Genomic DNA, 22,814 nt, shown 5'->3' with positions numbered 1-22,814 from the left:
TGTTTCTCAATTTTTTACAGAACTAATCATGGCTTGTCTGGCCATAATGCTCCTGACACAAGCATACAACATGCCACTGGCATGCAGTATGATATTGCATGAACGTCAGAGAAAGTGAATAGACTTTTTTACAGGTATGCAAAGAACAATCAGATCTCTAGCAAGTAGAGGATAAGAAGCACAGTGAACTTACTGGTAACACAAGTGAAGCAGTGTAATAGTACAGTGGAAAAATTTCCCCCACCAGAAAGCAAGCTAGTCAAGACAAGCAATCGCTTGAGTAAGGCACATGACTGCATTTATAACTATAGTATATAAAGCATGCAGAAAGTCAAAATACTGACACAATCTTTAGTTGATCAAATGAAATGCTTTAGACAGGGTGCAGACACACAGGACGTACAATACATATGTGAACTGCCAAATGAGCGCTGGGCATTTTTGGTATTTCCACTCACTGTGTGCCGAAGGTTCTTTCAAAGTGAATAAAATTAAATTATGGCATAGAAACACATTGGTGAACTTTAATATCAAACTGAATTTATTGGCAATACATACTGAACATTAAACTATTTTTTTTACCTAAATATTTAAACAAAAGTTCACCATACTGGTTAATAATTCTCATTTAAGTGATTAGATTCCTACTAAAAATATAAAATTGAATGTGGGTTTGGAATCCTCTGGATCAGAGATTAAAAGAAGTTCTTGAATTTCAGCATCGATCAATATCTGCAGGAGCTTCTTGCATCAGTCTACCAAGTCAAAAATTTAGAGATGCATGCCTCTAAGCAGTACCAATTCATAAGCTCTCTTATAACACTTGTTGCACACAAATAAAAGTTACTACAAAATTTCACTTTAACCAACTTCTAGCATATAGCAATTTTATGATAGCAAATCATCTCGAAAAAGGCAAGGAGAGTGTGAAAATTTTACGGCTTTGCCCAGGCATGGCGAGCGGTGTGCACAGATGCCCAAATGAGATCATTCAGGCACACCACTTGAAGAGTTCACTGTGTACAGAGATAAAAGTGCCAAAAATTAAAACAAACAACCAAATGAAATTTTTTGTGAAAAAATGCGAAATGTACATTATTGTACAGCAGTGGTGGAACAGCCATTTCACCTTTCAGCGCATGTCCTGATGCACACAAAAAGCCGATTTGGCGCAGCACCAAGCACTTTTGGCGCAGGGTTCACCGTATCTGTGCTTACCATATACCACACAAATTTTAACTGATATAGTCGATATGTTGCGGAGACGGGTTCGCGCAAGGCATTCCCTGCAAGCGTGATCAGAAAAGGACGTGATGCTCCTCCACACCGCGACGTACAAATTATGCTACGGCTGGATTCATCGATAAGGCAAGGTCCATGTAAATAGGTTGCGAAGTTTGGAACGAAAAGCATGCCAATACCTATTGCCAGAGGTACAAGTTAGTGGTGCACAATTGAAGCGTGACTAGATGAGGGGAGGGACAGACACTGAAACTAGAAAACCTAAGTGAACAAGCAAATGTTCGAAAATCTTAAATCAGAATACTGTCATATGAGTAAATATTCCGTGTCAAACATTTTTGCTGTACTAAAGCAACAAATGTTTCTTTTCTATTTCACAATTTATTAATTCATTCTCGGTGATTCCTACCAACCAGTGATTCTGGCGCAAGACTGTGCAAACCAGTTATGTCGGGCGAAGCAGCATTGCTCACTTCAACGCAGTGGTTTCATCCATTTTTTTTTTTATTTGCTTGTGTGCCTGTTCAAAGTGTGGCTTGTGCTTCACACCAAATTCTGCTTGACCTAGCACACGGCATTCATTGACGACAGGTGTGAGCGCAGGTTTTTTATCGTGCAAGTTCACGCTGTGGTATCCGTCGTGCTGTGTTTTGTTGTTACAATAAATATGGAACGCTCTGCGAAGAAACATCGCGCCATGTTTGTTTACTCTCCGTAACACAGGCTCTGAGTGTCCGACGTGCAGCAAAATTAGAAAGTCGAATGTTTTCTAAATGATAATGTAGGGCAACGTTGTCTTGTCTGTTGACTGTTGAATATGAATACATGTCCCACAACATTGCGAATGATCCTGTGAAAAGGTTTCGCACATGTTGCTATACATTACGTCTGTGCGCTGACCATGGTACTTTTCATTTAGTAAAACGTTTTTTTTGGTCAATTATATTGGTTGAATTAATCTAGAAGAATAAAAGAAGTTGCTTTTAAAACTTCTCTGGCACTGTCATTCATTTCCATCCTATTCACTCACCTTCCTAAGGAACTTGCTGGAGTAATTGCCGTCAATAACAGCTTAATTATGTTCACGTGAACACATACGCCACTCCTATAGTTCAATGACACGGTGGCGCTTCAACTGAGGCGAGTCGCAACCTCACCTGAGCCTCAGAAGAAATATAATTGCTGGCATAGCGGTCAAAACACCGGATGCTAAAGAAATTCAAACATTCGCACCAAGCAGCATAAGATCTTGACGTCATTGCCATTTCCACTTGTGACGTCACTTTTGATTTATTTTTTGCTTGCCGTTAGTTGTCCCTCGATACGTAAATGGCGACGGTTGCAGCGAGCTGCCATTTTCTTGACATGTGGTCTTCTATGGAAGCTTCACAACCAGTTTACATGTAACACAGTGCAACAGTCACGGCTTGTGGGCAAAGGCTCACCTCGAGACCAATCGAGTATGTCATCAACATGACATCAAGCAATATACTCATGCGATGAATTGTAGGGAGTTTTCAAATAGGAGCCACAATGGTTTTGTGGCAGCAAAAAAAAAAGGGGCGGGGTAGCGTCAGAGCCACTGCGCATGCGTGAGATGCAAATGGGTTTCGTGTTTGCATCGGCAACACTATTTCATCGAAATGGCGCAGCGACCCAAGCTCGACGCAAAAGTTTTGGGTCAACGAACATGGCTGCACCCATCAAAGCGCCAGCTCTTGTTGTGTACCATATTCAAACTCATTTGCTAATAACATTCTTAATTATGCACCACGTGCAATTCTGATTGCAGCGGCTGTTTTGAAAAGCCCTGATATCACCCATAAACATAAAGAAAGCTTGCCTTCACTACTAAAATGCGACATCCTCCTCCGGCAAACTCCGCAGTGCCACGTGGTGGGTTCGATGAACATCGAAATAAAGCGAAAGCAAGAAGGTACAGCGGCACTACATTGTCCGTCCGTCAGAGAAAAATGCGCGAATGACGAACCCTGAAGGACCCATGGTACTCGTAACTCTGTGCACGGGCCTCTGCTTTCTTCTATGAAGATGATGATAGCATGCTGTTGGTTTTGATTTCAGTTTTGCTAGCTGTAAAGCATTGAGTGAAAGAGCATTTCATTCTTATACATGCATTGGCAGAGACTCGGCGCAATTTTTCGCTAAAATGCGGTTTTGGGGCAGGATGGCGCAAAGGACTGCTCTCAGCACTGTTTGGCGCAATTGGTGCAGCTGTTTTACCACTGGTACAGGCATTTGGTAAAGCTCAGTGGATAGTTTGAGCATTTCTAGTAAGCCAGTGTCCTGTTTTCACCCTGTCATATGTCTAATTTCTCAAACCTTGACCCTCTAAGGACGCACATAAAAGGTTTCTTTACAGCTGTGCTGCTAGAAACCTGCATTGTACTCACAGAACCTGGCAGTATCTCCACGCAGCTGTCGTCGTCCTCATTCTCATCAGCTGTAGAGCAAGCCACCCTGATGCGCTTTCGCTTTTTCTTGCGCTTGTTCACATCTGAAGATGATGAGGCCCCCTTCTTAGATTTGCTTTCTGCAAAATCCGAGTCGTCCAAACTAGCCTTAGTCTTTTTTGTATTTTTGCCCTTTTTCTTGCGACTAGGTGCGAAATCTTCGCTGCTATCTGATGCACTTTCTTCACTTGAGGTCAGCGAGCTGGACGAAGGCTGCTTATTTGCGCAGTCATCTTCATCATCACTGTACACAATTTTCCTTTTCTTTGATGCTTTCCTACAAAAGACAAAAGAGACAGTGAACAAAATGATGGGGGCACCAAGCATGTGGCTTACAAGCACTTCTTTTGGGGCCCATGGCCCTGCTGAATGTGAACTGACTGCCAAGGTTTAACATCCCAAAGCTACACGTGGGCTACAACAGACTGCCATAGGAGGTGACTGCCATAGGAGATGCCATGCGCGTGCATAGGAGAAGGTCTCGAATTAATTTTGACTCCCTGGAGGTCTTTAGCGTGCATGTAAATATACAGAAGTGCTTTAACACCCATCAAATTGCAGCAACTGCAGCTGAGAATTCAATCTGCGACATCGTGCTCAGCAGCAGGCACCATAGCCACTTAGCCAGCATGGCGTAATATGCTGTATAAAAGGTGTGCTGACATTTCACAACACTGAGGCATGCATCAAATAAGAATAGGTTGCTCACTACCACATAATGGTAATTCGCAATTTTTTCAGTCCTACATCTTTTAATCTTCAACATTCTGTAAAAACTTTTAATTTTGTAAAGATTTTTTTTTTTGTTCAATATACAATTGTTGGAGATAGTGCTATGCAATAAATGTGCTAAGATCAGTTTTAATGTCACCAAAGGCCATGTCGTTGAGTCAACAGGAACAGAAGTGAGATGAGGCAACATTCCACGAGACCGAATGTTACCCCTTTCAGCACACTGACACTCCCTGAAAGCTCTTACTCGCAGAAAGTCACCCATAAGAGGCACGTCGTTGCGGAGCCTTTGACCAAGAGTCCCAAACAGTTCTTTTATGCCTCCAAAAATTATTTTGGTTAAAGCTATTCTTAAATTAAGCAGCCATTTCTGTTCTGAAGAGCCTGACAATAATCCATGGCAAGAATTCCAAAAGATGGTTTCTGGGTGAGCCAAGAATCCTCGATGCAGCAATTTTTAATTTTTCAGCCATCTAAAGTGTTGCCATGCGCATATCACCTTGCCACCGTCATTTACCTTAATCCCCACTCTTAATTTTAATCAACCAGTGGATGAATTGTTGGTTTTGTAAGAACACATCCCCAATGAGCAGGCATTTTCTGTAGTAGGTGCTTGTGCCTACTGCAAATACTGGATCTAGCTGGAAGTAGCAGTTGACTGAAGACTTACGCCGAAGGATCACTGTACCCCACACCACCTCTCTGCTCAGAGAATACATGACCAAGCTGTTGCATTAATGTGCCCACTATTTTTATTTATTTGCGTAACAAATCTCACATAGCTATTTGAGTGTGGACATTCACTTCGGAACCCCGAATCTGTGCCCATCATTGTGCACATCAGCTGGGGACAATGGGGTTCTTTGGCACATTCTGAAATGTGCCCCAGCATCGAAGAAGTTTGATGCCCCTGTTATATTGCCCTTCCTCTGCAGCCCTACCAAAATGTAGTTCGAAAAATCAAGGAGATGCACAATTGTCTTGCATCACCCAGCATTTGTCTTCCCTGCAAGTCTATCGCAAACCCTGATGTTTAGCTGGGGAGACAAGAGGGTTGAGCATTCCCTTTAACGACAAGTAAGATATCAAGTAGTGACAAAACGTTAAATATAGTAAACTCTCCCATATGCCCTCACTTTATCTATGTCTCCTGTTGAGCTTCAACCTTTGTCTATATTAGAGTTGTGCCAATAGAAAATTTTGAAACTGAATCGAACAGCGCCAGAAAAAATATTTTTGCTATATGAATGGCCTTTTTCACCACTAACACCAGATGTTCACATCCTAGTATTCCCAACAGGAATTTTCCGCCATTACACTGCACATTATGAAGCTAGCTTTATTAAAAACACAAATTGATCGTTCGGAACAAATAAGCAGTCTGGACCCTCAATGACTTTTCAGTGGATATGTGCAGGTACTCTCTTGAGCAAAAATAAGTGAACCAGGGTTTTCATGATAAACCCGACTCTCTTTTCTGCTTGTGAATGTAACTCGAAACTGAGGACCATGGTAGAATCTTCACATTGTTAGCTTTCCAACGACACCGTCAATTTCAAATTTGTGCAACTGAATTGCAAATAAATTGTTTTTTCGGCGAGCCTGTGCTCCATATACTTTTGCTCACGGGTGTACATTATCAAAATAAAGCTTTAAAGGACAGCTTTGTGAGCCCTTTAGCATTTAAACTGCCTGCGGCGATGGCAGATAGGAAAAGGTGCTTTTTTTTCTTTTTCTAGTTGGAGCAGTTGTGGATGGTGCCACTATTATATCAAATAGTGTTGCAAAGAAACATTCAGATTTAACCCAAAGAGAGTACAGAGTTGCTGCATCCATAAATAGCACCAAATAACACCTGCTGCCAAATGCCATGAGCTAAATTTTCAGTGAGAATGGTAGTGGTTAACTGGAAGAGTCTGGCTCACTGAACAACACAATGTGCTTGATACAACATTACGTCCACTATGACAGACGAAAGTTACTGCATGTCTGTTTCAGTGCCACCTTTCATTGTACCCAGTTGATGGGAAGCATCAAAAAAGTATACAGAAATATTAAACTCTATGAGTACTGACTATTCGATTCAACGACCATATCAAAGAGAATAATACTCAATTTGTTATACGAAAATTTCTAGTATCCCCATGCTTCTGATATATGTCTTGCCAACAAGGCCAAACTTCTACATTCTTAGATATAACAGCTAAGATTTATATTTTCTTTTGCATCAGGGGACTAGTGCAACTCATACACACAGAGTTGCAAATGTAAACATAGGCTCAAACAACTGAGTAAGATAAAACAGCAGTGCAGGCGGCGCTCATCTGGAAGGGACACATCAAGAAACATTTATCTGTGGTTGGCTGCACGTTTGCCGGATGGGGCTGTAACGAATAAAATCATTAACACGCAGCAGGCTATTGCTCCGCGATTGCTGAAGCGACACTGGCTCCTAGGCCATGCTCCTGTGTCAGCTTACATGCCTGCTTTGTCTGCTCAGCTCATACCTAGCGCCATCTGCGCATACTACTTTCCGTAAGGAACAAGTATGGGTTAAACAGACAATGAAAATGAGCATGTGGTGCAAGGTTTTCTTTTATTATTGCTTTCTATGAGACCATTCAAATCGACAGGTGCTTTGTTTGCTTTTCTCTCAATCACTTCATGCCAACCTATTCAGTTGCCAAAAGAATTGCCTCATCTTCATTCCAACAATATTGTCACATCTACTGAAAGCACAAGAGAAGCTGAGGCTTCATTTCTCCAGCACATGTTACATTACTGCCAAAATGCGACTGGTTGAGCTAGTTGGTATGTTTTATGAGCACAGGGCTAAAAACATGGCTTGGAACAAAAGGACACATGACACTGCAGTCTTTTTGAGACCTGAAAGGTGGCTTATAACTCTTGCAAATAATGAAGAAAAACTACCCAAAGAAAGAATGAAAGCTCACAGAAAGCAATAAATGCCTGAAAGGTTATAGTACAAAGACTGTACTAATCACAAAGGAAAGCAATTTGTCTTCACTGAGCCCAAAGAAAGGGACCTGGGACACACCGACCCGCTGCAATGAATAGCAAGTGCCCCAAAATTTCCCCAAGTACGTTAGTTGTGATAAGTCCTCGGGATGCGCATGCTGTGATAATTTCACTCACGGCCGCTCTTGGCACAATATTGCAGCCAATTCTTGGTTGCGGCACATTTGCATATTACTACAGACGGTAGACAGCATAATGCTGTTCACCCCAATGTAGGAATGACCTCACGGAAGCGGAACATTGCATATCACGTTCCTCTTGCATGGAATGAATCACTAAGTGCAGCTCTTATCACAAGCCTTATTGGGCAAACTAGCAATTATTAACCCGTTGGCATGGCAATTCGTTTGTTCTTGATGACCAAAACTACAGAACACTGGATCCTGGGTCCTCTTGTTCTGTTTCCCCATGTTTAGAGCTGTTTGGTCCTGATAAATGTAATTATTGACTCTCACATTTATCAACATCACATGTGAGTAATAGTCATCGGTCAGATGGAATAATTTCTAAATGTTTTAGGTAAGTTAACTTTATGCCTTGGCAGCAATAATGTTGAAAACATTTCACTGAATGCTTTGTTGACTTGTATCCAGTGAATCCCTGCACACAACATAATTAGACTTTTTCATACACTTTCACACCACAAACCTGACAAGGTAGGAAATAATACAGTAAATGACTTGGAATCCTCATCCATAAAGATATCCTCGCACCCCCAACAGTGTTTTATCAATTAGGTCACTTAGTTCTGCAAGCAGTCACCAACTTTTGACGATGTTATATAACCAGTCATAGGGCAGCAGCAATGGACAAGGTGGTGCTGCAAAGCACCACCTTGCCCTTTGCCGTATCTGGATTCCCAATCGGGCATAAAGCACTCCACTGCTTAGTGTTGCACTCTCACTTCTGGCATGCACAAAGCTTGTTCCCTTGGACATTCTTAAACATATTTCTGACAAATTTAAACTTTGTGCTGAAATATGTATGCTCGTAGAATGTAATATACTTCATGGCCCAGAGGAAAAAAACTACCTCTGTGCAGATGTGGTAGAGTAGTTTGTTGAGCCTTCTTGTGTAATTTTTTTAATCTGCTTTCATTGAGATGTGTATATATTTCAAATGCTAACAAGAAATTTAAAGCATTCCCCAGCTGTGTGCCTCTATGCATAAATTTTTGTGTTTGGTTGTCACCTAATCAAGAATCTGAATACCCAAGTGTTTATCAGATATCATGATATGCAATCAATGACAGATTTCTTGGAAATGCCTCATAACTGAGATCCCTTCGCAGCGCTGCCACATACCCCATAGAGCCAATGTATAAGGAGATCCGATATTTTGGACGCTAAAACGCATGGGCAGACTTTTTGCCATGACAACAGGTCTGAAATGGCATTAAAATAAAAGCCACCACCACCACCACTTTGATTATCTCGCAGCCTCAAACCTGCACCCTCACACGCCGATCCTCTGGTAGTGTGGTTGTTTTGTGCTGTCCTGCATATGGTAATGCTAGGCCTAGCTACTTCGATATTCGCCACCAAGCTTCCTGATGTTCGGTGTTGTGGTTTTCATCGAAAGGATTTACCGCTGCCAGAAATGGCTTTGATTCTGCCTTCATCATCCTCGCCAATGGCTTCAAAGCACAGAAAGCACAAGCTGAGTCTAAGAAGCGTTGCACAACACTGCAAGTCAGCATCACTGCAGTACAGGAGGGTTACGGGGTCAAGTATACGCAATGTATTGAGGCAAAGCACACCAAGAGTAGAAAGGGGCCAGTGTTATGGGACATAGTATGTATTCCCTGATTTTACATGCGCGCACCTGCTGGCTGCTCTCACAGTACAAGCACCAAGATACCTAAGAAATGTACTGGCAAGCCTTCAGAGCTATTTTGAACATGGCTGTGGTGACTTGAGCCCTTGAGGGCAGTAAAAGGCATGTAGTCATTTTTTTCGGACGAGGTTTTCGTGGCCCCTAGAGAGTAAAAAAAAATCGAACGTTGACTGTACAGTGCTCACGGAATGAAATGGGACATGGAGCATTTAGTAGAACCCTACATATGTGCAAAGTACGCGAGAGCACCATGTCATGTCGCTAGGAATTTGGTCACTGAAGGTGACGAGGGCTCCGATGTAAGTGTACGCGCCAGAATTAAGTCGATGTGACACGAAGTGCAGCCGGTTGAAACGAAAGTATGCGCATTACTTAGCCCTAAATTGACGCGCTTCATTCCGTGAGCACTGTACATGCATTGCCAATGCCAACCTCTGCCACTCTGCCGCATGCATACAGCAAAGAAAACTTGAATAACTTCCATGCTTGCCACAAGACACACATCATACGAGAGCAGTCGGCTGGGTGCAAAAGGAGAAACCTTGTGCAAATGTGCAAGCCGGAGCAGGGACAGAAAGCAAATACATGAACTAGACACCGAGTGTATGTCCTGATCAAATTAGTTGTGCAGTGCTGATTCTGAAGCTTCTGTCCATCTTACTCCATGGCACAAACACAAAAGAGTATGCACATAGGAAAGCAACATGCACTAAATGGAGAGAGAGACGTGTATCGAACACAAAGGCTATGAAGCTGGATGCTAACATTGAACAAAATATTAGGTACTCACCCCTTCTGTGGCTTTGTAGCTGGTTCTTCCTTGTCCGACTCCTTGCTCACTTCCTTCTCTGATATGGGGTCGTCAAGACCTGCTAACACATTTTTTCGCAAAAGCTTGTCATACTTCCCAGCTTTCTTTTTCACAACTTCTTCACAAGAGCTACCAGCACTACCCTCCGCCTCTTTTTCACACGCCTTCACAGTTGTCTCCTCGGCTGGTACTTCGGTAACCTTGACGTCTTCTGGTTCAGCTGCCTTTGCTTCCACTTTCTTGCGTTTCTTTTTATTTTCCTCTGGCTCCACAGTATTGTCTGCAATGAAACATTTTTTTAGTTTCTTTTTCAATAGGCATCCTTTTGCCTATGGCTCCAATAAAGGCACACTGTCAAATAAGTGTAAATGGCAATCTGATGGCTGCTGATTGGGTAGCAGCAACTGCTTCCAACTTTCAGCAGTTTATACATAAATAACAAATATGTTCTGCCAGTGAGTGTTCTGCAAGTTTAACTTTGTCATTGGTCACTGCGAGAGCCTCCCAAAAGCAGAACAACTAAATTAAACTGTACATCTCTCACAGGGCTTTTTTGCCTATAAATTCATTGCTGCTACCTGCCGACACTGCCTGCAGCTCGAACGGTCAACAAGCTTTGTTTCCACCTGATTCATTCAATTCAGCCTGCATGGATTATGGAAGCTCCATTTTTGACAATAACGAAACATTCACAACTCCAGAAAACCGGTCTATTAACTCCATTTCTTTTTTGTGGTGAGTATTGCTATACAAAATAATTTGCTTAAAAATAATTTTGACTATTGGTTATGCCATGCAGTGTTCCCTGTCACATCAGAAAGACATGTAAACTTCCATTACCCTCACTGGATTCTTCAGAGCTGCTGTGCAGAATGTCCTTGAGCAAGGACTCTTGCAATGAGTCTTTCTGCACACTATTCTCCGACTGAAATAAAAGAAGATGAAAAGGATCATCTGCTTCCACAAGTGGACAGAACGAACAAGATTAGGCATTTACATCACAAACATGCTGCCAAACCTCGGTAAGAAAAACCCCGTCTCTAGCCAAAAACACTGATATTTTCAAACTTCAGAAGTGGAGAGATTTTTTAACATTCATGGAACAGTGAGAATACAATCACATGCAATACTAATGAGATGTCAGCTTCTGGCCTGGTACCTAGTGGAATTATGCTTACCAGTAAGATATGAGCTAAAGCTTGGACAAAGATAATGTGACTGAACTAGTTCAACTGTCATGTTGGGTGGTTGCTAAAGCAGAACCCACTAAAAACAACAGCTGTGCACCTTCAAGTAGTAGTCCTGCAGACCCATGATGCAGCGTATTTCAATATGTGTCAAGAGTGTGCAGTCATGAAAGTGCATCATGTGCATTGTAAACTTACTGCACACATGTTACAATTAAGTTTGACACATCCCAATGAGCACCCATAAGCATGGTAACCCTACTTTGCCACTGGCTGTACCAAACTAAACGCGTTTTACCAAGCTACCTTAAAGACAGGTTATAGTGCCCCCTTCAAATTCCTGACTCTGTGGTATCAAAGATTTTTAACTGTTGCACTCAGTGCTGTTTAAATGATTACCAATAAAAATTACAATTTCTTAGAGCAAGGACTCAAGTTGGCAAATTTGACAATTCTTTCCCATAAAATAAATGGCACCCATACCACATCGTAGTGCAGTTTGGATGAAAAATTCTAAAAGGGAAACATCTGATTTTCTCCCCTGATAATCAACCTTTTTCAACAACAGAAACACAAATAAGTTTTGAAAGGATAATCTACCTGCCTCAGCTGGCTGACTTGTCTATTAAGCATCCTTTTAAAAGCCAGACAGCCCATCTAATGACAAAAATCACACAAAAGACTAACTATTGGACTAGCTGGCTTTGCATGATGATTAAGCAAGACTATAACAGTTAATTAATGCAATAAAAGGACAAACATAAGAAAGAAGGCAAATGTGAGTATTTGCACTCACATAGCTTCCAAACTATGAACTACGATTGACAAAAATCCTACCGGCACGACACCAAGAGGGTGGGGAAATATCACAACTTGCCCCAACAACGTTCCCATAAACAACGCCAAGCAGAAAAATAAATAAATCAACATCTGGAGGTTTCATTTAAAAATTTAGGAAGGAGAAGACAACCATCATGAATGATGCGCCAGGAACTTCCTTGGTGCTCCCATACGCCACCTCTGCATCGTCCTCGTCATCAGAGTCATCACTTGAGTCATCCAACACTGCAGAATTTACATAATGTATGATGTTTCGAATGTTTAACAACACACAAATTTTATTAAAGAAAAGTCTAACAAAACATAACAGAATATAAAGCTGGACTAGCTGAGAAGTATTCCCCTCATTTACTTGGGCGCAGCTGAAGATAAAGGATGTGACAATTGCTGACTTCCAAGTGAGACATTTTGTGAACAAGTGATTTATAATTAACATGCTTAATTAAAAAGTTAGAACAGAACCAAACAGGTAAATTATGTCACATTAAGATTTGACAATTCATTAACAAAGCACAATGAGCTGGCTCACGTAAATGTCAGATTTTTTTTTTAAATATTGAAACATATTGAGAAAGTTATGCTACATAGGATCCTTGAAAGGCGAGGTGATAAACAATGCCACCATGATTCACTAGCGACTGAACGCACCAGGACAGACCCTGTCTATAGGAGTGAAATTCCAGAAATGTGGGGAAAAAAAAAAAGCTAGCCCAACAAGAAGATGGATGACGATATGCACATAGCTACCCAAAACAAGTGCAAACTTGCAGCCCATTTATTCCTTGGCATGGTCCCAGACTTGCCAACCTTACAACTTGAAAAATACCATGCTTGATGCAAAAAAAAAAAAGAAGAAGAAAGCACTAAAATTTGGTAAAACTTACCAAAAATAGCTTATCTCCGCCTTGCGGGTTTCCGCAGAACTATTACGTAAAAATTGTTTATTACTCGGCAAGTTGAAAGTTAATTAAAGACTCGCTGCCAGAATAATCTACACCACAGAAAAATACATGAATTTTTATGACACTTATTTATGAAATCATGAGAAGCCAACAAACAAAGGCACCAAGGACAACATAGGGGAAATTACTTGAACTTACTAAATGAATTAAAGAAATAATAAACTAACGGCAATGAAAGTGTATGAAATAACAACTTGCCGCATTATGCGTGCAATTCCCATTTAGTAGGTATAATGCTCACACACGTAATGCTAAGACGTGGGATCGTTTCCCAGCTGCTGCAACTTGTTTTTTCATCCCCTTTCATTGCCATTAGTTTATCATTTCTTTAATTCAATCAGTAAGTACAAGCAATTTCCCCTATGTTGTCCTTGGTGTCTTTCTTTGTTGGCTTCTCATGATACGATTAATAAAAATCGGACCCCTCGGTTAACCCCCCTTTCTTCTCGTTATGGATGAAATGTAACATGTTATACGATACTTGATTATGAAAAGAAGTGGAACAACAGAGGCAGAAGGTAAGCAACTTATTTTTTAATAAGCGACTTTTACAGCAACTTTGTTGTTGCCGATTGTGCCTACTTTAGAAACTTGTGTGTAATAAACTTTCTCGAAGCATGTACCCTCTGGCTTCCTTTCACTATCAAAAGTCTTCCAATGGAAGAGACAGACGAGAGAAACTTTTCACAAACAGAATTACTTCTTTATTGATCTTGATGCAACATTAGTAAAATCATAAAATCATCTGCCATTTGTAAATTATTTTGATAAATTTGAAATAATTTGCAGGTATTCTTTTATGATGTCAGTGCATTTAGGTTAGATTTCCGAGCATTCTATAATTTGGGGGAATTGGAAGGAAACAGATAATTCAGGCTAGTGTGGAGGTTGGGAAAGAAGTGCTAGCGATTTTTGGGAAAAAGAAAAACATCCCATCACCCATACTACCTGGACTCGGCACCAATATATAACTTTTTAACAAAGCTTCTAACCAACTAGTCCAGCTTTCTTATTTCACTCCAAATGGAAAGTCCTGTATGAGGCCTGTTGCTCTTGCTCAATCAAAACTCCCCAGGACACATATTACAACAGAGTCACTTTGTGTGGCAGTGGTAACATCAGGCATGCACACCCTCTCAGGTAAGCTATTCAATAAGTGTGTGTGCCTGAAAGGAGTACAACATCCATCCTTGTTCATTACAGAAGCATACAAAATGCTTAGAAAAAAAGTCGAGCATATGCTAGCAGAGAAAGTGACATTGTTTTCATCCTTCGCTTCAAAAAGCAATATAACAACATAACATGCTTCTCCCCTGCCGCCCCCCTACGTAAGTGAATGTCCAATGAACTTACCTAGGCTTTTGCTGCTTGCAGCCTTCTTTTGCTTTTTAGGCCCCTTCTGTTTCTTCGCTTCAGCTTCACCTTCAAGAGCCTTCACATCACCTGCAGGTGCTTCCTTTTCACCTTCAGATGCCTCATTAGATGGAGCCTTCCGGGTCATCCTTATTGGAGCAAGAAGCCTAGCAATCTCTTTGTCTTCATTGTCCATGATGGCTTTTTCATCATCACCCATGCTTCCTTCAATCTCCATCTTAGCAGCGGCAATTATAGAGGGGTCAATGTTCAGGCGCTGTAGCTCCACAGACGGAGTCATTTCCAGTTTTGGATCACCATATTCCTCAAAGGCTTTTTCGAGGCACTTGTCAGCTGGTTCACTCAACTGTGCAACTGAACCACTAGAGACACGCTTCCTTTTTTTCGGTGACCTGTGCTTCTGAGCATGAGGTGTGCTTGTTGAAGGATCATTTTCACCATCACTTGATGACTGACTAGTGTAGTTCAAGCTTCGTATCAAGGCACGACGTGCTTTCATGTCTTTACTCAATGGAGTACGCTTTTTCTGTTGAAGAACAGTTTTCTGTGGTGTCAAATGCTTTTTGTTTTTACCCTCCTCAGAACTTGAGAAGCTCTCTGTCATTCGATTGTCTTCATCTACAGAATCAGCACTGCTGTTTGCCTTCCCTATATTCTTCCTGAATTTTCTTGCCACTTTATTTACGGCAGTCTCAAGACAATCTTCACTGCTCGGACTCATGTCAACAGTGCTTACAGACTCACGACGTCTTGCATCAGTCAGTTGGTTTCCAGAGTCTTGTTGCGCTTGTTTGTCCCCAGCCTTCTCTTCCTCTTCATTCTTAGGAGGTGTTTCAGGTATAATTTCTGATTTATCCATATCATTCTTGTGCTTCCCAAACAGGTCAGCAAGAAGGCTTTCTGACTCATTCTCACTTTCACCATTTAAGATCACTGGTGAAAATTCATCACCCAGGCTTAGAACTGGTGGAATGTCAATGGGAAGAGGTGCAGCATCTTCCTTCTTATTTTCTGGCATTTGTGCTAAACACTCTTTTGCAACATAATCAGTGACCTTTTTCGTAGAACTGCTAACATCGTTTTCCGCCTCATCAACAGAAATAGCACCCCCTACTATATTCGGTGGTGCACCCAACTCTTCAGTAGCCTTGTTCACTTTTAAATAGCTTGTTCCAGACGTTGAATCCGATTCACTTCTTTTCTCATTCTGCTTGTGTTGCCTATTCTTGGCCTTTCCATCCCGCTTCTTCATCATTTGACCATCATCACAAGAATCAATAGGACTGTTGCATTCTTCCAGTAGAATGGGTTTTTCAACTTCCCACTGCTTCTTGGCATAAACAGGCTGAGATTTTGAGTCCAGTCCAGTAACATTTTTGTCCTGCTCACCTCGTGAGCTATCAGCTGCTGCTTCAGTTACTGGTGCACTCAACCTTTCTGCCATGCTGTTGACTATAGCACTGTGGGTGTAAGACTTTGCGTCCAATATATTGCCTTCCTTGCTATGTTCCTCTTGCTTTGTCTTCAAGTCCTTGTCGGGACTGCTAAAATGACCACAGTCTTCATTCAGCACAAGCAGCCTTTTGTTCTTGGTTAGTTTCTTTGCATCAGTGAACAGGCAGTCCACCGACCCAGATGACTCGCGACATTCCTCCCTTGCACCTTTCTGCTCTGGTTTCTTTTTTCTGGACTTCATTTTGCGCTTGTGACATTCTTCTGCACTTTGGGCAATGCGAGACAAGCAGCGGGAGTGGTCCCGAAGCAGCTTGCTCATGTTTGCCAACAGTTCTTCTTGCCCGCCAGCCGCCAATTCAGAAAGTGACTGCTGAAGTTCTAATGTTTTCTGCAAGGCCAGTTTCCGCAATTCCGCTTCGCTGAGCTTCACTGCACCGCTAGAATCAGAAGTGCCCGCTGATTTGCTATCTGCCAGTTGGCGACTATAGTTACCAATCAATTTGGCATAGTTGACCATCGGCACAAGTGGTGCTGGATCACACACATAGCAGTGCCACTCCTTTAGTGAACCAACCCGGGTCACCTCTCGACGAGAAAGGTTGCGGTGAATGCAATTCTTGCAAAAGGCGCGGGTGCACGAGTCGCACACAATGAGGTTTCCACCTTCTGCACACCAGCTGCAGTACTCGTCAGTGCCACTGTCATCCTTCTTAAATTGGCCATCACCATAGTAGCTGTAGCACCGCTGAAAAAAAAAGAGAATTATTTATTTATATGCTGGGGTTTTAGGTGCCAGAAACCACGATCTGATTATGAGACATGCCGTAGTGGGGTACTTGGGATTTGTTTCGACCACCTGGGGTTCTTTAACATGCACCCGATGAACGGTACACGGGCATTTTTACATTTCGCTTCCATCAAACACACGATCTCATGCTTAGCAGCCCAACATGGTAGCCACTAAGCCACCACGGTGAGTACTGCTGAAAGAAAAAATTCCCAAAGATAAAAGCAAGAGCTGGAGTACGACATATCGTCCTTATGAAGTCAAGCTTAAGCATGCTGTCTCTTGCCTAATCACCATGGGAATGACTGTTACTAGGTTGATGCATTAAGCTCCCCATTTAAACATCAGACTCTTTGTTCCAAGCTGGCCATTTATTTGATATATTGTTTCTTAGCTCTTTTAGTAAGCGCTGTGGCAGAGTACACTCACATGGCCACTGTTACACAACCCTGGCCATACTTGAGTAATTTGTGACCAAGACACAACCATAGACTGGTTGCGCCATCTAATCGGGAGCTGGCTAAACATGTTTTTTTAGCTTTTATCTTTATGCATAGATGGTGCGACAAAGCTTATTAACTGTGTGTTGGTCATATCTCTAATTATTCAACATGACAGGCTGGCGCGAAAAGCCTTTTTTTTTTTTTTTTTAATGATGCCGAGGTTTAAGAACTTCTCATTCTGAGGACTTTGATATTGTGAGGTGTCTTCCAGGACAAATGACAGTGATGAAGAGGCCATGTTGCCTGAGAAATACTAGTTGTCCTAATTAAAATAATTTATTAGCTTAAATCTAAATCGGCAACATATTGCCAATAAATAGCATTTTAATTTAAAGCCTACTAATGTGTTATAGCTGTGCCAAGGCTATGCAAGAAATTATGTTCAACAAATATTTCCTGAAGTTTCCCTAGACATTACTTTAGGCAGAGCTGCCACATGTCCAAATTTAATTATATTTAACAAGATGATGTTGATGACTGCATCTTTTGAAGTGGGCAATTTTAGGGCACTAAAAAGTGGGCAGATTGCAAATGACCATAGCAAGTTTGGCCAATGCATGTCAAATCCTGAAACAAAATGGCGCCTGCCGCATTGAAGTCGTCGCAACACCAACCTGAGGAAGCTTGCCGAGTACAACTTTTGACAAAAGCAATGTATTTGAAAGTTTAGTATAAATTAATTTTTACATAATAAGACTTTTCAAATACTTTAATTATACTTCATTGTGCAAGCTACAATGTCAAGAGTACGCATTTCTCAGTCAAATCAGTTCTGGTGAATGCCTTACATAATGCATTCAATGCCATTAAAGGAAATGACATTTGATTTGTCGTAGTGGCATCACGCAAATGGCATTAAAATTGAGGGCATTAGCAAGTAAGTGCCATCTTCAGTGCCCATGCGGCAAGGGTACTTCGGAAAAAAAAACACCCAGCACTCCCAGAGTATGCCTGAGGGCATTACATAAGTGGTGCATTTATGGCACAAATATGCATCCAGAAAGATTGTACTTATAAGTATAGGTGTGCGAATATTAGAAAATTTTTAATGAAATAATGAATTGAATAATACCCTATTCCATTCGGCCTTCAAATCAAATAAACAACAACTCGTATATATGAATATTTTTTAAATAATTCATCAATAGCTGTAATCCTTAACTGTGCACGGTCAAACATAAAATTAAAGTAAAAGTATGATCAATTTAATCCAAGTAACCGTACCAGACATAAAGCATGTTAAATAGCGGAGCATACTATACATCGCTCAGGAAGCTAGACGTTTCTCCTAAAGTGCAATTATTTGCACTCTCGTAATACCCTGAGTATGCGAACGGATTTCTTATTTTTTCTAAATGATTCATTTAAACTTTTTAAGCACTGCTTCATAACGTGTAATGTTATGACAAAAAGTTGCTTGAATTGCGAATACAGTAGAATATAATTAACTCAAACATACTTATTTCAAACTTCCAGTTTATTCGAACTGACGCAGTGGTCCTGTCAAAATTATGTGCATTTAAATGTGCGGAAATGCTTGGTCATTCAAATGCATGAGCAATTGTGATGGTTAATTTGTATGTACCCTGCCACTGACAGTGCGCTCAGCAGCGACACTTTTAACCTGGAAGTGCAGCCATGTGCCGGCTGCTGCTCCCATTGCCTGTTGAGAGTACCCTGTTTTGCCGTGTTTAACCCGCACAGACCAATATTTGGATTTGTCTAGTTTTTGTAGATGTTCTTAGGTCAACAATATTGTTGAGCTACCAGTTAAAGGGTTAATTTGAACTCCATTTAATTCAAACAAATATTTAGGCCCCTTCGAGTTCGAATTATCAAGATTCGACTGTACTAGGATGTGAACATTGTTTTAGAATAATGTTTAAAACAGTTTTTAATTATTTGAAAACTAAGAAAACCATCTGATATTCGATTCTGTTTCAAAAATTACAATTTGTGCAGCCCTATATATAAGCGACAGCGATGCTGTTTAACTGCCAACACTTATTCACCTCCGGAAGAATAGTGTCAATTAGACAAAAAGACCATTAGTTTTCCATCATATTTCAGTGATCACTGCTTTAATAGAATCGCTAGTCGAAAAACTCCCATGCAGGTTCCAGAGAACAGCAGGGAGAAAGGTGCAAGCTCATTACATCAGGAAAGTACAGTAACAGATTGGAAAATGGGGCTTCTGGGTGCGTAAATCCTGATCAGAGATGGAAAGTCTGAGCATGCTTCATTGCCTCACAGTGTAAACTCGACAAAATTAGCTGACAGTGGCTTACATCATAATACAGGATGACAGCTAATTAAACAAATTTGAAACAATAACTTACTTGTACAACAGCTGCTCCTTGCTCAAGATTTCCTACAAAAACCCCCACTACACAAATAAGTATACCAGGTCTTTTATAGCTACACATTTCTTCCTGAAAGTTTCTTTTTCTTCGTGGTGTGAAACATGCAGAGAGCTATAGGTTGATATAGATAATTTAAAGTACGAACCACACCAATGCACAGCAATGGTATAGCTCAACATGGCAAAGTTAGGGTCTGTGGGGTTTTCTAAAAAGAATGGCTACCTTTCTTTATAGCATAGGGTGCAGTTTAAAGCCTGGTGAAATCAAAAGAATTTCTTTATTCCACAATGAAATTTGAGTGTGCAGCCATTATACGAGTGTAGTCATTACACAAGTTCAATGAATAGAAATTGCAATGAGATACAGTATAACAATTCTTTAGAAGGAGTCACTCTGAGGTGCATGGCAAATCATTGCCTGCAATCTACAAGCATTAAATTACATACTTAAGAACCCAAAAAGAATGCTAGACATTTGTTGTGCTTTAAAGCATCCTCATGTTCCAACTTTATCTCGCTGCGTCTTCAAGTACACATAGTACTTCGAGAGCTTGACTCTCACTAAAGTGGAAGACAACGAAGTTGACTAAAATAACTTGAGCAGCATATGAAAGCAGCAAATGTTACAGAAAGCGTGTGCAGTGCAGCAGTCCATATCAACCCAGACATGTAAGATGCTACATTTTAATAAAATTACCGAAGGCACATCACATTAAACTATATAGAACAGCTATCAAACACTTACCTTACAGACAAGGACATTGAGAACTCGGTGAAAGCGGACCTTGCTCTTGTCATGATGATTGACCTGAGATCCACATGATGTGCAAATGACACATAGGTTGGCAATCTCTTCATCTGCAAGAGCACAACAATTTAATAGGGTGTTAGGAAACAGGTGTGAATGTCGAGCAATAAAATGCTACTTATTTTTCTGTCACATGATTTGAAACTTATGGGGGTCCTAGGGTCTCACAGGAATAACGACCACTGCGGGTTCGAGAGTTCGAGAGTGAGCCACAAAGGCACATCAGCCACCGTTTCACGCGCGCTCAGGCTGCAAAAGAGCTACCGAGCGCTATGGACACAGGAAAACACAGTATAGCCCCGACTTGGCAGAAACCATTTATCTCCGGCAGCACCCAACAGTGCACAAACAACCGGTCCTGAGGTTTGCGGGAACCAAAGGGCTCCGGCACCAAGGGCGCAAATACAGACAGAGGCGCCTATGGCACGTCATTGCGAGATCAAAGGCTCCCGCGACACGCTGCTGGGAAAAGTCCCCGCAGCTTGATGCTTGCTCTCGTGATAACCAATGGGCTAACTCACGAAGGCTTGGGCTTCGGATAAGTGCAGCTCAGTGCAGTTCGACCACGCGCAAGCACTAGGCACCGCTTTCGGCTTAGCAACAGCTCAGGATCAACACAAGATATGCCCTCGCCATGCGAGCAAGGGCACCATACAGGAACTCAAGACTGAGACACAACGGAGCCGATAGACAAGAGGAAAGCATGTACCCAGTACAGTCCTAGGAGAGAAAACCCGCGCTCTCGTTGCAGGCAGACAACAGTGGCTAGCTCGCAACATAAGCGACCCCACCGCAACCATTGCGAGCAGAGTGCCACCATCGACAACCGTTGCAAGTGGAAATGGGGTGAGGCATAGGGACAACAGAACAAGTAAATGCCCGCACAATGTCACCAGGGCATACCTCAATCCCTATAAACTATTGAGCTTAAACAGAGAGGTGTGTGCAAATATTCTATATTTTAGAATATTCAATAAAATATTATGCTATCAAACATTCGGTTCAAATTCCAGCATACATAAAAATCAGTGCAACATGCTTTTATCCTGTGTTAATAGAAAACTTAAAACAAAAATTTCATTTTTAATGCGAATGTTTTGTATTTAAGCACGTAGCTATGGGGACTGTGCAGCCCCTACAGAGGACATGGGCTTCACCAGCGCCTCTAATCGCCATTCCAGCATTACGTTGCGGGTTGCCGCATGCCGATCGATCTTGGAGTCCATGCATTTACTGCCTTTACAAGTCACATATTCCCCCGTGCATGCTCGCAACTGCTGCTTTCATAATCAATGGGTACACCACGTTGACCTTAACGCTGAAAATGAATATAACAAATAAAAATCTGGTAAAATATACCACATTGTGGGCTGATGTTTGTCTATGGGTGGCGCCCCCTGCTTCAAAATTACCTTAAAGGGGTACTGACATATCAACTATTCATTTTCTTGCATTTGATGAATGTCGTAGGCACCTAAACGCTAGGAAAATAATAATTACAAGCCTCAGAGGATCGCAAGTAATTTAATATAAGAGCATTTCTACCCAGTTTCATTTCCCAGGAGGACGCCGTGTGGTGACATCAGGGTATGTGGTCCACAGTACATGTCCAGGAGCAGGACACTGCAATGTTTTAGACCCTCACTCCCGCTCACTCGGTCGTCTCGTTTGCTGCTACTCCTTATGACCAACGTAGCAGCATAGCGGACAACAGAGTGAGCCAGAGCGTGTGTCAAAACGTTACAATGTCCTGCTTACCGGTGTCACACTGAAACTTTTTTCGTTCTGGCTTCCGTTTTGGTTCACTGAAAACAATTCAGTTCCGATTCAAACTCCAGAGCAAAAAACAAAGAATTATTCAAACTGGTTCATGTTCATTTGCAAAACTGAAGAATTACAGGAAAACAACACAAATGTATTTTGTACAAAAACTTGACACCGCTGCTAAGCTGCACTAAAAGATTAAGCCTGCTCGTTCTTCAGGCTGCACGTAGCTACAAAATAATTATGCAGATCCAACACCAATGGTGGCATCTATGTGAAGCAAAGGTTTATCGGGGGAGAGAAAGAGGGAGAGAGAGAATATATTGAGGAAACACAGAGAGGTCCTCCAGCCTGCTACTTTGCTCAGAGGAAAAGGAAAGGGGAGAAAAATAGGGGACTGAGAAATAATAATGAGGAAAGGCAGTAGGGTGCGATTTTATACACACTCGTGTTCGAAGGGCCCTGTTCACAGCCTTTAATGTAGGCCCGTGTTAACTAAATATTCTCAGAGCCCTGACGGCTCGCTTAATTAATATGTGCAGTCGATGACCCAATAACACTTTATCTGAACAGCCTGTTGTTAATTGATGCTAACAAAGAGGTTAATGCCTGCCATTCACAGTCATACTAGAGAAACACAA

The 22,814-nt window shown here is 41.5% G+C and overlaps 1 protein-coding gene across 1 annotated transcript in view; it reads right to left on the bottom strand.

The window, feature by feature from the left end:
* The window catches only part of LOC142579407 (uncharacterized), a 135,862-nt gene that overhangs the window by 103,941 nt on the left and 9,107 nt on the right, over window positions 1-22,814 (bottom strand). The window contains exons 4-9 of the mRNA XM_075689553.1: window positions 20,347-20,459; window positions 14,474-16,694; window positions 12,289-12,383; window positions 10,972-11,056; window positions 10,111-10,411; window positions 3,654-3,990 (exon numbers count right to left, since the gene is read on the bottom strand). Of these exons, the coding sequence (XP_075545668.1) occupies window positions 3,654-3,990; window positions 10,111-10,411; window positions 10,972-11,056; window positions 12,289-12,383; window positions 14,474-16,694; window positions 20,347-20,459 (3,152 nt within the window). The remainder of the gene's footprint in view (window positions 1-3,653; window positions 3,991-10,110; window positions 10,412-10,971; window positions 11,057-12,288; window positions 12,384-14,473; window positions 16,695-20,346; window positions 20,460-22,814) is intronic.

Source organism: Dermacentor variabilis, chromosome 4 (genome assembly GCF_050947875.1).
Source record: "Dermacentor variabilis isolate Ectoservices chromosome 4, ASM5094787v1, whole genome shotgun sequence".
Classification (NCBI taxonomy): domain Eukaryota; kingdom Metazoa; phylum Arthropoda; class Arachnida; order Ixodida; family Ixodidae; genus Dermacentor; species Dermacentor variabilis.
This window is presented reverse-complemented; position numbering and strand designations above follow the sequence as displayed.